Here is a 15,152-nt window from a genome sequence, read left to right as displayed (position 1 = left end):
AAAACCTAACATGAAAAATAGAGAGAAATAGTGAATTGTTGATACTTTTTATTATTGTATTCTATAGATTTCTGAAACTCGATAAAACTACTTGATTTGAATATTGGACGTAGTTCTTTCATTGGGAATGAACTAGGGTAAATCAATTATCTATTGTTACTTTTCTACTTTCATATTTGTGCGTTTTGAGTGTCGTTTCAACAATTTGGAGGGTAATTTCTTTCTTTCAAGGAAACGCACATATATTGTTTTTTAATAAAAAGTGAAAAAAAAATCAAAACTGGTGTGGTGAAATCTATAGTGGTTCAACACGGGCTATATTTTGAGTCAATCAAAGTGTTGTCATATTGATTTGTTGTTGTTGTTGTTGCAGGCTTGCAGCTATATTCTCTGATATGCCCACTTCATTGCTTTCCCAAATAGAAAGTCTTGAAGTAAACCATGTGGTATGAAGAGGTTGGACAGGCATGAAAGGAAAGGAAAGGAATATGTATCAATCATTTGATGTGCTAGTTTCAAATCGCATCTTAGCTGTTCTTCAAAAGTAGTCTTCCAAATTATAATTACTCTTTGTCCACCTTCAAACCTAAGCTTGCAAAATTCAATATCATCCGCCAACCTTCAATTTAACGTATGAAAATCCCTAATACCAAAACCATGGATTCGGATGCAATGTGGGGCAGCAGAATATCAAATTATAAAGTGGTAATAATAAGGAATACGATTATTCATATCTACCTACTTCCACCTCAACTAATCCTCAAGAAAAGCTAATCCACAAAAACTGTAGCCTCTAAATAAATCATGGACAAAGATACTAACTCTGCACTCAGTGGAAAATCAAACATAAGACTGTCGGTTCACTCTTACCGCTAGGCTACCCACGGGTGAGTTAATTAATCATTTTACAACGTATATCTTATGTAAGGATAAAGATTGATTCACAACTGATTTGACCAATTTTCTCTTACAACTCTGGTGTGATAACTTGCAATTCAGCAGGCATGACCTATAGCGAGTATACATGACTCATTTGCGAGTTAACCAATTGTAAACTATAACGTTAGGATTATGAGAGAAAGTTTGTAAGATTGGATGTAAGTGTTGTATTATACCTTTAAGTAATTCTGACTTATATTTATTACAATAATGCTACAGACACTGGGACTGTGCACCGAATTTTTAAATCGAATTACGTGTCATCACACTCAGACCAGCCACATATCACTTTAACAAATATTTTGTGAGTGAACGACCGTTCATTAACTATGGACGACCGTTCACTGTTATTGGACGGACGTCCATCAAAGGTGGACGCCCGTCTATGCGAAATGAACAATGGACTCCTGTCCATATTATATGGACGGGAGTCCATTTGCTATGGACGGGTGTCCACCTATAATGGACACCCATCCATAGTTTAAATTTAAAAAATTTGAAAACAAAAATCATGGACTCCCATCCATATTCAATGGACGGGGGTCCATACAAATGGACAGGTGAACACCTTTAATGGACGCCCGTCCAAACTATAAATTAAAAAAAAATTAATGGACGCCCATTTAAATGTTATGGACGGACGTCCACCATTATTGGACGCCCGTTAAAATTATACTCAGTTAATGGACGCCCGTTCAAATTTTTTGAACGAGTGTCCCTTAATAATGGACGGTAGTCCACCTTGAGTGGACGCCCGTCCAAACTTTTAATTTTATTCTCCTTGACTGTGATGGTAACAACTGCACGACACTTTTGCTATTTTTGCTGTTCTTCTTAATTAATTTCCCATTCTTCTAGAATTCCTCGTCTTTTACCTTCATTCGACTCATCTATTTCTTGAGGGATATGTGCTGCTTTCTCCCACTCTTCATCTGTGTTTGTTGTGGAGTGTGAAGCATCACGGGGATTGTTGTTAGGGGCATGAACCCCTGCAGTAGCTCTAACTTGCTCAAAAAAGAGAACTTGCACCACAACTCGGAGTGGCAGTCGTTCATTCAACGCCGCGTGCATAGATGCATCTATTGTTAGTTTTCTGACATCCATCAGCCCACATATCTTCCTTCTTTCAGCCTTTGCCAAGCCTGCGTGCTCCTGATGATATATTAATAAGAGTAATACTAGTCTTACAAAGAGGCATACAAAGAGACAAATCCAACCCTTAAAAGAAGGGAAAGAGAGAGAGAGAGAGAGGCAATCATGAATTTTAAGGGCTGTATTTGTCTCTTTGTATCCCTCTTTGTAAGGCTAGTATTACTCTATTAATAAACCAGTACTTCATTATCAGTAATGTTCTTTGTTTGTTACATTATCGTTCACAAGAGTAAAAGGTCATAAGAAATTAAAAGAAAGATGTATTCTCTTCTGTTTAGAATCATGTATGTATGAGTTTTAACAAAAACAACTGACATACACAAAATAAGTGCTTAGGTACAAAAGCTTTACCTTTAAGTACCCGTCAATGGCTTTGTACGGTCATCCATTAATTTTGTTTAGACATTTTTTTTTTAAAATTTAAAGTTTGAACAGGTGTCCATTAAATGTGGACGCCCGTCTATAGTAAATGGACAAGAGTCCATCGTTTCTTTCGCATGAACGGACGTTTGCATATAATAGACTCCCGTCCAATAACAGTGGATGGCTGTCCATAGTTAATGAACGGCTATTCACTTGTAAAATATTTGTTAATGGGATATTTAAATGATGTGACACATAATTTGATGTAAAAATTTAGTGTACGGTCCAATGTCCATAGCATTATTGTATTTATTAACTCATCTTGATAAATTATTTCATCATTGCTCCGAGAGACGACTAATTTAATAAGTGTGGAAGCTTCTTATATTTGGTTAGAAAGGTTATCCTACAGAGTGTGAAGACTGCAAGTAAAAAGCAATAAATTCTCATAAAATTTCAACTTTACAATGAGTGGGGATCATGTTACCAATACCTCAAGCTGTGTGGCCACCATTACAGTTGCAGGATACCCTTCTGCAACGACCATCAATTTTGGGACAACTCAATGTCGATCTTAGAAAATAGCCCATATATATTGGCACTTGTTTTTTCTATATTTTCATTATTATTTATGTAGTCCAATTGAGATTAATTGTATCTCAAAATTCTGGCACAGCTCTTCTTCATCAAAGTAAAGGGCAGGTTTGAGGACAGTAAGACTGGGGTTGTCAGTTATCACCACGCAGATTTGATCACAACCGTCAGTTGGATGTATTTAAACGGTCAAGCAACCTCTCGTCCGTTGATGGGTCCCATCATCGTGAAAAAGATGGGCCCAAGCAAACCAAACGCGGACAGCGTAAAGAATGAACAATCATCACATCACATCACCTAATACCCATAATTAAAACAATACAACAAATCTTTGTCCCCTCGTCGTCTTCTTCTTCTCGTTTGAATTAGACGCGATCAAATATCAATTACAGCTCCCCGTACGGTGTAATCAAGCCGCAAAGTTCCATTAAGGTTTTATTTTATTTTATTTTTATTAAGCTGCTTTCAACTAGGTTTAGTGATTAGTTACTTAAACTTTGTATTAAACCTGATTAAAGTAGTAAATTGAAATTAACAGAGCAGGTGCTGATCTGAGGATCGGGGTCAGTTAAGCTCCAATTTGGTAGATTTTATATCTCCTTTTGTTAATAGGATTTGGTCTGATTTTTGCAGTTTTGTTGATATAAAGGGGGTAAATTTAGCGGTTGAACTGAAGCAAAATGGCGAGGATAAAACCTCAGGCTTTACTAGTTCAAAGTAAGAGGAAAAAGGGGCCGACTCGAATCAGTATCACTACGATTGTCTTCTGCAACTTGATTGTGGTGTTAGTTGTGTTGTGCTTTGTTGGTGCATATAGACATTGGTCACACAGGTTTGTTTTGACAATATAAAGATCTTATTGAAGACGATTTTGTTTGCTAGAATATAAGATCCCGTGAATTTTCTTGTAGGCCAGACCAACTGAAGGGGACTGGATCTTCGAATTTTGAGGTACTTAAGTAATTGGAGTTCAGATAAGATGTGTGCATCTATGAATCAATTGTTTCTGTATTTAGTATTAATTATAAGCGACTGTGTAATTCGCTAAACTTATTTTCATTTCTGTGGTGTAGGACACTGATGCCGCTGCGGTTTCAAAGAAGTTTGATCTTCCTGGCCATGCTGTAAGTTCTGTTAAATCAAATTTTTTTTTGCGAAGTTGGTTGCAATTGAGTTTTTTGACCAGAAAATTCGGTTATCTAGTTCATTATTAGGAGTGAAGATGCTGATAAGTGGAATATTTGTTGTGGATTTGGTTACTTTTTGCATGAATAGTCTTGTTATATCATGAATCACTTCATTTTGTACATAACAACTTTTTAAATGCCTAACTCTGTTATGGAACAGTTTCTTATTTTGAAGTTAACTTCACTTTTGACAATGGCATGTTGATCATTGACCTTTTGGGATTTGGATAATAATTTTTGCAGTAATGCAAAAAGTTTATGATGTGATTAATCTAATATTTTCTCTTGAAGATATACTAGGCTTCTTATTTATTCTTACATGCCGCATGCCATTGACTGCCATGTTTACTTTTAGATGTTATGCATTCACACACTATTTCACATGCTCTCCTCATTGCCTTTTGCCGATGGACTTTGTTATCTTTTGCCCTTAATTCTGAACTTTTTCCCTTGTAGATTCTAAATACATCTAAAGGTCATATAATTGTGGAGCTTTTCAAAGAAGGTTCGCCAGAAATTGTGGATAAATTTATTGACCTCTGGTAAGCATCCAAACATTTTTGTTATTGGCCAGCTATGTCCATTGAAATTAACTGGATATAACATAATTCATCCATCTATTGTTATTAAATAAGCCAGAACATTATTAGGTTGCTGGATGATGAAAAAATTCTGTGTATGGTGCATACTTTCTGTGGATTTTGTTTGAACTTAAATGAATGTTTGAAAGTTGTAAGAATTAGTATATTCTAACCATGAATTGGAGTGCATCTCTTTTGTAGTTTTGTTAGTGTTCTTTTTCTCCATATGGAAAGTTAGAAAAGATTTGTCTTTTTCTTTGTGCTGGGAACTGGTAATAAATGGGGTTTTCTTCTTGTATTTGCTTGTTCTTCATTTGGGTCCAAATGATTCATAAATGTAGCAGTGTCGTTGTCTTTAGCTAAATATTGCCTTCTCTTTATGGCTGTTGCTGGTGACCCCTTCTAAACTATGAGATTTATTCCACCCTGATCGACATGCCAATAAAGGGCATTTTCTGTATTTTCTAAATACTAATGTGGCAGAAACTATGTGCCTAGTGCATGCTACATGTTCTGTTATACTCTGTGTACCACTGTACCTAAAAATTATTGGTTTTCCAGTCAAAAGGAGCACTTCAAAGGGATGCCTTTTCATCATGTGATAAAAAACTATGTGATTCAAGCTGGGCATTCCCAACAGCTTGCAGCGGCTGAGGATTGGACTTCAAGAGGGAAGCTTCGTGGTCAACTTGCTACAAGGTTTTCATTCTAATCATTTTTCCATAGTATTTATTAGTACTCGGTTTTTCATTAACTGATGAATTGATTCTTCTGAAAAACAGTCCAAAGCATGAGGCATTTATGATTGGAACTTCAAAAACTAAAGATAGTAAAGAATTTGAGCTATATATTACTACTGCACCAATACCAGATTTAAATGATAAGCTTATTGTGTTCGGAAGAGTCATTAAGGGTGAGGATGTGGTGCAGGTAATAAACATAATTTTATGTTTGACGAGTAATTTTGATTGATATTTCACTTGACTAGATTAAAGCTAACATGGAGCGTTTGCCAATAATCACAATGTACTATTCAGGAAATTGAAGAGGTGGATACAGATGAACACTATCAGCCCAAGTCACGCGTAGGGATCATCAATGTGACACTAATAACATGAGATTTGAGGATGTTTTAGCGAGCTAGTGTAAAGTTTTCTAACTTGCGAGACGATTGTCACCGAGTTTGTTGTAATATTACATTTTTCTTTCAAATTTTGTTTTCTTCTGCCCCTAGAATACAGGATTTTTTTTATTTTGCGGGGTCAGAGTGGCTTGGACTTGGAGGGGTTGCAGGAATGCTCTAAGGGTGCATTTAATTCAGGAATCTTGTATTACTAAGAATGTTATATTAATGGAAATATAAATTACCTTGAAGATTACTGGGAATGTTTAAAGAAATGTGTTATATTGGTGGGTATTTATTATATTAATATGTTTGGTTATAAAGAATAAATTTGTAGGTATTTTATATAAATTATTAAATTGTCATTCTTTTTAAATATTTAGCAAAAATGCTCCAACAACCCAAAAAGTTTAAAACTTTACAAAAACACCCCAGCCACCTTCCCGGTCGGCAATCACCTTGTCGTATTTGGTTGGTTGTGTGCCATTAAGGACGTTTCGGGGCCATAGATATGTGGTCCATGGTTGGAAACAGCAAGATTTGGCCTTCTCACGGCCATTGTATTAAAACCCCGAACCTAAGGGCAACCTGTTTCGCTACCTGGGTCACTGGTCAACCGGGTGGACCGATGACATCAGCGACAATTTTATTTTTAAAAAATTATATATTAATCGTTTAAATTTTAATATATTATAAAAATTACCCTAAAAAGTTCAAATTAGTCCCTAAAATTTTTATTTATTTCAAAAATACCCTTAAAAAATTACCACTTAATCCCTGAACTTTTGACATATCTCCAAAACACCCTTATAAAATTACAAATTAACCTTTATAGTTTTGAAATATTACAAAAATTCTCCTAAGACCTGAACCGGATCGGAGAAGCTATCGAGTCCTGGTCGGACCGGTCAGACCTGTCGGTCCGATCCGATTTTTAAAATAGAGTTCACGGTCATAGATCTGGCCATGAAAAGGCAACCGTTTCACAACCAAATACGGTTGGAAATGGCCTTATTGGCTAGATTCGGCCACCTGTGTGCCGTTTCGATGATTGCCGGTGACGGCGAGTGGTGGTGGTCGGTAATCCTCTTGGGTGGTTATGGTGGTGGCTGGGGTCTTGGGTAATTTGGTTGACGTATAAGGCTAATTTTGTCTTAAAAATCTTAAGTATAAGGTTAAAATTGTCCATAAATTATTGTTAATTGTTTAGATAATAAGGATATTATTGTCTTAAAATTGTATTAATAAAAGATAAAATTATAGCAAAAATAAGATTACCAAGTAATATTAAAATATCTAAGAAAATTGAGATAATCAGATTACCTTTTATATAACCAACAGTAATTATTATTGGTTTTGGAAGATTATCGAAATCTTATATTATTTGACAATTAAATGTGGTAATCAAGTAATATAACATTTGACAATCAAATGTAGTAATCAAATGTTGTAAATTGTTTAGATAACAAGGGTATTATTGTCCTAAAATTTTATTAATAAAAAATAAAATTGTAGCAAAAATAAGATTATCAAGTAATCTTAAAATATCTAAGAAAATTGAGATCATCAGATTACCTTCTATATAACCAACAGTAATTACTATTTGTTTTGGAAGATTATCGAAACATTATATTATTTGACAATCAAATGTGGTAATCAAGTAATATAAGATGATATTACTTCAGTAATAAGAGATTATCCTCAACCAAGCATATCCTAAAGATTTTGTACTTAGAGCAGACGTAAATACATAATTTATGCATTTTTGTTAATCCATACTTGAATCTTTTGTAGTTATCTCCCTATCTTCGTTTGTGTTAATTGATAGTGTTTTAACTTTTAAGATCCAACCCAGGGTGAAACTTGGCAAAGTGGTTGGGTCCCGGAGTTGAACAGTTGAATTGGTTTGATTGGCGGGTCAAATCGATGATGTCACCATGTAAAAAGGTTTGAATCTAGAAAAACACCCTTGAAATTACACATAAATCCTTACAGGTTTGAAATCCTATAAAAACACCTCAAATTACATCATCGACGTCGACAACCTAGGCCTAATAGGGCATGTTACCGATGTTGACAACACATCCCATCACCACGAAAACTCTTCCCTCAGCCTCCATACCAAAACCCATCTCACCCTACCCCCGTTCACTTCACCAATCACCGACAACAACCTGCTATTTTCGGGAATAAATTTTTGCGATTTTCGATTGTTTCACTTGCTGGAAATCACATTCGTCGCCACCTTTCGACTTACCGACCCTTCCTCTTCAAAAGCCCCAACATTCTAGTTACCAATCATTCATCGATCATCATCCTAATCTCTAGGGTTTGCCATGAATAGTCAAATTTGAAAAACCCGCTCTATGAAGGCCCTGAGTCTCGATTCAGTTGGTCAGCCCAAGCCGAGTTTTAAAACACAGGTAATTGATGTGTTTGCGGCTTCGCGCCAAACTCAAAGCAATGATTTGGTGGGGAAGCCAGCAAGATGCATGACTTTACAATTATTATTATTTCAGTTTTCCATATTTTTTTCTTCCCATGTTTCTTTAATCTTATATTTGTTACAGAAGATTGACGATGGTGGGAAAATTTTCATTTATTTTGAATCAATATACAGGTTTGTGGTACTGCTCGAAGCTTTTTGAAATAGCAAATATAGGTTTTTTTGGTCAATTATAATGCTCAAAATCCCTTATTATTAGTTAAATTAAGGAAAATACTACACTTATTAATTATGCACACCGACTCCTTATCCCGATTAATATGGAGTGCAACGTGAGGAGTCTCATGCCGATCACATCGCACTCCACATCAATCAGGATGGGAAGTCGCTTTGTGAAGTGTAATCTTGCTCTTAGATCAAATAATATACAAAAGCCTTTTCAAGTGAGTTCTGATTGCCGATTTATCAGTTTCAGATTAAATAAGCGATATACGGGCGGAAAATGAAAATCAATCAGAAATTAAAATATAAAAAGAATCAAAACTCGGTTATGATTTGGGTTTAAATAGAGCCCGGCCCGGCTCATCCCAGTTTTAAAACCCCGCGCCAATATTTCCCTCCCAAATATAAAACGCCGCCAGTTGGTGCAAATCGTGTCTAACAAGGGTTTGAGATCCCGCAAGTCAGAACACGGTGATTCAACCAATGAGTCACGAAAGCGAAGACAAGCTCATGGAAACAGAAGAAGAAGATCCGTTTCTCTCATTGATCGAGTACGCAAGGTCGGCGCTATGGCCTGAAGAAGAAGAAGCAGGTGGTTACGATCCGAATAACATTGGATCGGAAACCGGCGGGGCCGGGTGGAGCTGGATCGCGTCTCGCATTCTCAAGACCTGTATTGCTTATTCGAGCGGCGTCACCGTTGCAATTCTTCTGTCCTATCTTTCTCAGGTTAAATGTGTGTGTATATATATATATTTAAAAATTTTATAATAATGCAACAATAAACAAAAATGATAAGTTTTGTTATTATTAGGAGTTAATCTGTGATTAATTTTGCCTTTAAAGGCGTGGAATGAGCAACACAGGGCTGGTGTTCCGAAGAAGAGACCAGAGATTATAAATCAGCTGAAAAAGAAGCATCGGAGGACTAAGCTTTCGAACACTGTCACGATTGATTCTATCCATGAGAAGAAATTTTTGTCATTAAATAGCGTTTTGGAGGCTGTTATTGTTGATGTTTTTGTTCTTCCAGGTACTTGTTTTATATTATTTCATTTAAATTATAATTGTATATGCTAAATATATTGCGATATTTTGAATTTTAGAAATTTGATTGTCTATTTAAATGAACCTAATCATATTTGGTTTTGAAATCAATGACAATTTATGGAATATTATGGTGATTATTAAAAGGTTAAGTGATGTTTCTGGAATCTATTTGTAGTTGAACCAAATTTTAGAGGAGGTCAATGAATTTCTTTTTTGTTCTTTCTTTCTGAAATTAATGGAGGAAATGCTATTATCTTATCATTAACACATCTGTTGTTTCAGGTACGAACATTTACATGCTTACTTTAGGGGATTTTTGGAGCTCCAATACTATTGATCTTTATCTCCATCGCAGGTTAGCAGTTGTGTGTTTTTTTTCAACTGCAGTCTGGCGTAGTTAGAGTTTCTAAAACTGTTCTAATGAAGAGTGGAATCTGAATGACCATTCATTCTGCTGTAAGATTCACGGTTAATGGAACCATGAAATTATAATTATGATGAACTTTTGCTTTACAACCGGAGCTTTTTTCTGCTGTTTTGAGTACACTTGCTATTATCACTTACACGTGGGGGCCTAAAGTTAAAATCAAGAAGCAATAAATCTCACTCTTCACCCTCTGTGGTATATGAGTTTGGTTCTTTTGAGTATGTTGAGTGTCTCTGTGCCAATGAGCTGGCATGCGTGAGTTTGCATGGTGGTATTAGGTTTATTAAATCTTGTTTACTGTAGGTACTATGAGTTGGTGGATCCACACAATGGGACTTTGAAGAAAGGAAGGGAAGTTTTCCTCACAGGATGCTATCTTCGAACTGCTAGAGCAGGATCTGGTAGTCCACGACTTCTTCCTACCGAATATCTTGTAACATTGTTAGATGAGGTAACTCCATAAGCCTTTTTTTAAGCAAGGCTAAGCTTATGGACTAATGTTATTGCTTCCTTTTGGCATTTATGTTAATATGTGATGTTTCATTTCCTATATTGCAGGATCAGGATGATGATGCAATTTTGCTAGGAGCTAAGTTTTGTTGTGATTCTTTCTCTTCCATTTCTCTTGATGCGGTCAATAATGGGGCTTCTTATTCATTGTATGCAAGGTAAGTTCTATGCACAGAAATCATATATTTTGCTAAATTACTCTCACAAAATTAGGTTTCCGTTTCACTCTTCTTCACTTGCTTTATTTCATGTACCATTTTATATTTTTCCTTTATCGTAAAACAGCCTCTAAAAAATGAAAATTGAGCAAATATGGTACAAAAAAGAAACACAAGTTCATTACTGTTTGCTATATGAGAGTTTTAAGGCAGTTATCAATTCAGTTTCCAAAGATAAAATTAAGGTAATGTATGGCATGGTTATGGTTAGATCCTCCATTCAGTTACACTAGACATTAGCAAATGTAACACACTTTAAATTTTTTTAATAGAAACTGATGTGGTATCAAAAAAAATAGATAAGTGGAAACTAAAAATGAATTTAAAAATTTGATACAAAAATCTTATAAAAATGTCATATTAGTTTAAATGTTAGAGTTTTTATAAGCAGCAAGTGTAACTATTCTTACACGAGATGATATGAATTTGTTTAAAAAATAAAGTTTGTAACTAGGTATAAACTTATTATTGAGATAAAGTTTATAACTATTTAGTCATAATAACGGAGGTAAGTAGTCTTTGTTTAGAAAGTTTATACTATTCTTTGTTCCTATTTATGTGTAGGATTGAATCCATTGGATTACTGGAAATTCAGGGAGCATTTGGCAGTTTACAGGGGAAGCAAATTACACTTGTTGATACTGATGGTGTCCGGCTAAAGTTTCTTTTGTGGGGCGAGCAGGTTCTCCTAGCCAATCTTTTCAGGTAAAATCTTGCACCAGATGCATCTTCAATTCTTCATATTATTTTCCATCAACTCTAATTTATGTCTGCACAATTTCTTGTAGTGTTGGAAGTATGCTTGCATTGGATAGACCATATGTTGCAAGTTCTGAAGAGAGTGCTTTAGAAACAGGCGACAAGTTTTGCCTTGAATATGGTAGTGAAACACAATTGTATATAGTGCCTTTCATCCAACATGAGGAACAAGTACGTAGAGATTGTTGTCCAAAAGAAAGTGTTATCATTTGAAAATGGAGCTAACCTCTGTACTCCTCAGGTATGTGTGGCATTGACACAAAATAGACACCAAGGTTCAAGGCTGCTAACTGCAGTGGATCCTAGTCAAAGTCCCAAAGTTTCTCAGGTGACCTTGCCTTGTGATTCTCAGGGGTCCATTGACTTCAGTAACTACCCTTTTCGGGTGAGTATATCATCTCTAGTACTTGTTTTATAGCATCTATTTCAAATTTTCAATCAGTTTGTAGTGGAAGTGCTGTTGAAGTGTTCCCTAAAAGTTTAGTTTAATGTGCTATCAAGCTTCAAATAATTTTCTAGTTAAGGATAGAATTCTAGGCCCTGTAATTGCTCTTGCACATAAATTTTCTGATCTCATTATACATGACATGTGGGTATATCTAGATTTAATTGAATCATTCTGATTTGTCACTTTTGCAGTTTTTGATAAGCGACCTTCGTGACAGGATGACTAGCATCAGCCTCTATGGTGTTGTAACAGATATTTCTCGCAAACAAAATACTGCAGAACTTGTCTTCTCTTTGAAAATTGAGGATATAACAGGAGCTGTCTGTGCAAAGCTTCATTTTGCTGAGTTTTGGTACTAAAAAGAGTTTAATCAGTTTTATTAAAACTAACACACATTACTCTCATAACTTATGGATTTTACCTTCTCCATTACTTTCTTAGATGCTTTTGTTTCTCAGGTCATTGGGAAGAATAGGCCTTGGTCACGTGGTGTATATATCCGGCTTGTCATGCTCCAAGACGAAACAAAACTGGTACCCATACTTGACAAGTTTTTGTCTCCTCATTGATGAATATTTTTTTCTGAATCAGTTATAATTAGTTCTGAAATTTCAAATCGGGATACGTAGTCATAATTGAACCATTCTGAGTCGATATCCTCTAATATTTGGCCCTTTTTTATGCTTCAAAGTGTTTCATTATTACAAAACTCATTATGTAATTGTTTTAATTTGTTGGACAGTATCGAAGTACAGTGGTTTGAGAAGGATGATGGAGCTTCTGTCATCAATATTAGTTGCTTGCCGGCATTGTTAAACTCATCTTGTCTTCATAAGTTGTCGTGCCTTTCTAACCTATCCAACTCAAATAGCTATATGCATGTATGGTTTTCCTATAAATTTCTGGCTTTTGTTAGCTATGCATTATTGATATACTCATCCATAAAACTGATGTTTCATTAGATCAAATTCGAGCAGATTACTTTTTAAATTAATCTATTTTCAAATCTCAATTCATGTTTACTGATTTTTTTTTTTTTTTCTGAACACATTTCCAGATATGTCGAATTTGGCTAAACCAAATCGATCACTGTTACGTTAATACAAGATTTTCACATGCCCTTTGCGGTCATTTTGTCAACGAAAAGCCTAATGGGGCTTTAGAATGCAGTTTCTGTCACTGTAACTGTAATGCTGAAATTGTTCGCACTTTCCACCTGAAAATCACTCTTGCTGATGAGCGTTCTAAAGTTTCTGCATGGTGTACGGGTCAAACTGCGACAGAGTTACTTCAAATTTCTCCTGATGAATTCTATGAGTTGCCTGAGGTAATGCCCGCTCTCACTGCTTTTACTAGGTCCATTGCATTATATGATTTAACTGGTAAACTAATTCAGATGATGAAAACCTGGGCTTTTAACGAAGGAATAGATAGCATTTCGAACAAGATATGTTCGATTATATAATGAACTCTTATCCATGGATTATAATTGTTAGATTTTAAATAGTAATATGGTGCAAGATTTATCTATAAATATAAAAAAAATTATATTACATAGTCCTATTTTTATTGGTGGGTAGAGAAATATTCTCTCTTGAAAAATCTTGCATTCTATGGCTCTTCAATTTTAAAAAGGACAAGAATGCCTTCATATAATATGTACAAAAGTTAAAGACATATTTATCTAGAGTAATACTGTACTTTTATACAAAGTGATGTGTTAAAATATAATTAGATAAATTAATATAAAAATTATATTAGATCATCTAATCATATTTTAACTTGTTACTTTGTACGAAAGATTTTGTATAATCTTTATAAATATAATATTACTCATTTATTTATATATTCACATTCTCTTTAACACTCAAACAAAAAAGCAAATCATTCATTCCACAAACTCAATTTTCAAGGAGATATTTTGATTTGTATTAGATTCGTGATTAGCCATAAAAGAGGTACGTTATTTAAATTGTTTAAAAATGTCCATTTTTCATGAATTTTAATAACTAGGTATGGAACATATATTTAAATCTTGTATTTGAGTCTAAAATACAAGGTTTAACACAGGACTCATATCTAGTTTGTTGAAATTCATGAAAAATGTATTCTTTTTCAAATAATTAAAAGAACCTATCTCTTAAATGGTTTATCACAAATCTGAAGCTAATTAAAATGATGATTTGGAAGGTGAGTCTGTGAAGAGAATAATTTGCTTTGTTGTTTGAGTGTTGGGAGGTTAGATGTGTTTAGTTTACATGTGCAAGATGTTTTGACACTTTGGAGATGTGGAGGTTATAGATTACAAAACTTTTCAAAAAGGATTAGCTTTCAATTAACTAATGAAATGAAGGCTACTAAAATTTAACAATTATTTAACATATAATAAAAATTAGAGGTATTCTATATAGAAAACTGTCACTTAACACATAACAAGTAATCTAATTACATTATAACCTATTGGGAGTCCGGCTAATATTAATTTCTTAATTTAGAAACATTCCTTTGCTTATGATAGGGGGATATTTCCTAGTTTATTATTTACAAATTTTGATGTTGTATTCAGGAGGAACAGGCTATGTACCCTTCGTCACTGGAAAACGAAAGGTTCATGGTTGCATTAGTAAATGGCAAGAGGCAGATTGAAGGTCTAACACTACAGACTCATGATGCATATTCATGGGAGATCACTCGTGCATTGAAATGCGAATAAGGTTAATCCTGTAATGCTGCTTGCCCATGTTTTAACTTATCGTAAAAGAAAAAAATTGCACGAAGAGGTGAAATAAGGTGTCGTGCAATACTCTTACGAGAATTTTCTGGAAGGCAATATGCAAAGATGGCAAGTTACATGTAGAACAAATGCAATGTATGCCCTCTTATCAACTTCAGAAATCAAAAAGGAAAAAATAAACGAACCCGAAAATCATTGGTCACTCTTCCCGAGTGTGATTTGAGACAGTAAGCGGCTTTAATTTACCAATAATATGAAAAATTTAACAAAAATTTCTATTAAAAGTGAGATAATAAGAAATGAGTAGAAAAATGAAATAAAAAATCAAATTCATTAAATTCACTTTTTCATTTATTTTTTGTTATATCAATTTGTATGGAAATTATAAATTTTTTTTGT

General features: G+C 34.5%; 2 protein-coding genes across 2 annotated transcripts; both read left to right on the top strand.

Moving 5' to 3' along the window:
• Positions 1–3,728: 3,728 nt before the first annotated feature.
• LOC116108591 (peptidyl-prolyl cis-trans isomerase CYP21-4-like) lies at positions 3,729–5,964 on the top strand. The gene is made up of 7 exons (XM_031394839.1): positions 3,729–3,880; positions 3,960–3,999; positions 4,122–4,172; positions 4,692–4,777; positions 5,378–5,515; positions 5,599–5,746; positions 5,854–5,964. The coding sequence occupies exons 1-7, from the start codon at positions 3,729–3,731 to the stop codon at positions 5,932–5,934; spliced, it is 696 nt and encodes a 231-aa protein (XP_031250699.1). The 3' UTR covers positions 5,935–5,964.
• Positions 5,965–9,104: 3,140 nt separating this feature from the next.
• Positions 9,105–14,953, top strand: LOC116108466. Its single transcript, XM_031394714.1, has 13 exons — positions 9,105–9,336; positions 9,454–9,640; positions 9,940–10,012; positions 10,388–10,535; positions 10,643–10,752; positions 11,377–11,517; positions 11,601–11,742; positions 11,813–11,956; positions 12,211–12,371; positions 12,478–12,552; positions 12,762–12,900; positions 13,077–13,346; positions 14,586–14,953. Exons 1-13 carry the CDS (start codon positions 9,118–9,120, stop codon positions 14,730–14,732), a joined length of 1,956 nt encoding a protein of 651 aa, XP_031250574.1. The 5' UTR covers positions 9,105–9,117; the 3' UTR covers positions 14,733–14,953.
• Positions 14,954–15,152: the final 199 nt, after the last annotated feature.

The sequence above is a fragment of the Pistacia vera genome, unplaced genomic scaffold (assembly GCF_008641045.1).
Source record: "Pistacia vera cultivar Batoury unplaced genomic scaffold, PisVer_v2 Contig566, whole genome shotgun sequence".
In the NCBI taxonomy this organism is placed as follows: domain Eukaryota; kingdom Viridiplantae; phylum Streptophyta; class Magnoliopsida; order Sapindales; family Anacardiaceae; genus Pistacia; species Pistacia vera.
The sequence above is the reverse complement of the archived record's forward strand: the minus strand, read 5'-3'. Positions and strand labels throughout refer to the sequence as shown.

Excerpts from the sequence above, each read along its gene's own strand:
- LOC116108591 (XM_031394839.1), top strand. The coding sequence starts at position 3,729 with ATGGCGAGGATAAAACCTCAGGCTTTACTAGTTCAAAGTAAGAGGAAA. Across the intron at positions 4,173-4,691 it reads TTGATCTTCCTGGCCATGCT|ATTCTAAATACATCTAAAGG; the intron begins GTAAGTTCTGTT and ends TTTCCCTTGTAG. Across the intron at positions 4,778-5,377 it reads GATAAATTTATTGACCTCTG|TCAAAAGGAGCACTTCAAAG; the intron begins GTAAGCATCCAA and ends TTGGTTTTCCAG.
- LOC116108466 (XM_031394714.1), top strand. The coding sequence starts at position 9,118 with ATGGAAACAGAAGAAGAAGATCCGTTTCTCTCATTGATCGAGTACGCA. Across the intron at positions 9,337-9,453 it reads TTCTGTCCTATCTTTCTCAG|GCGTGGAATGAGCAACACAG; the intron begins GTTAAATGTGTG and ends TTGCCTTTAAAG. Across the intron at positions 12,901-13,076 it reads ACTCAAATAGCTATATGCAT|ATATGTCGAATTTGGCTAAA; the intron begins GTATGGTTTTCC and ends ACACATTTCCAG.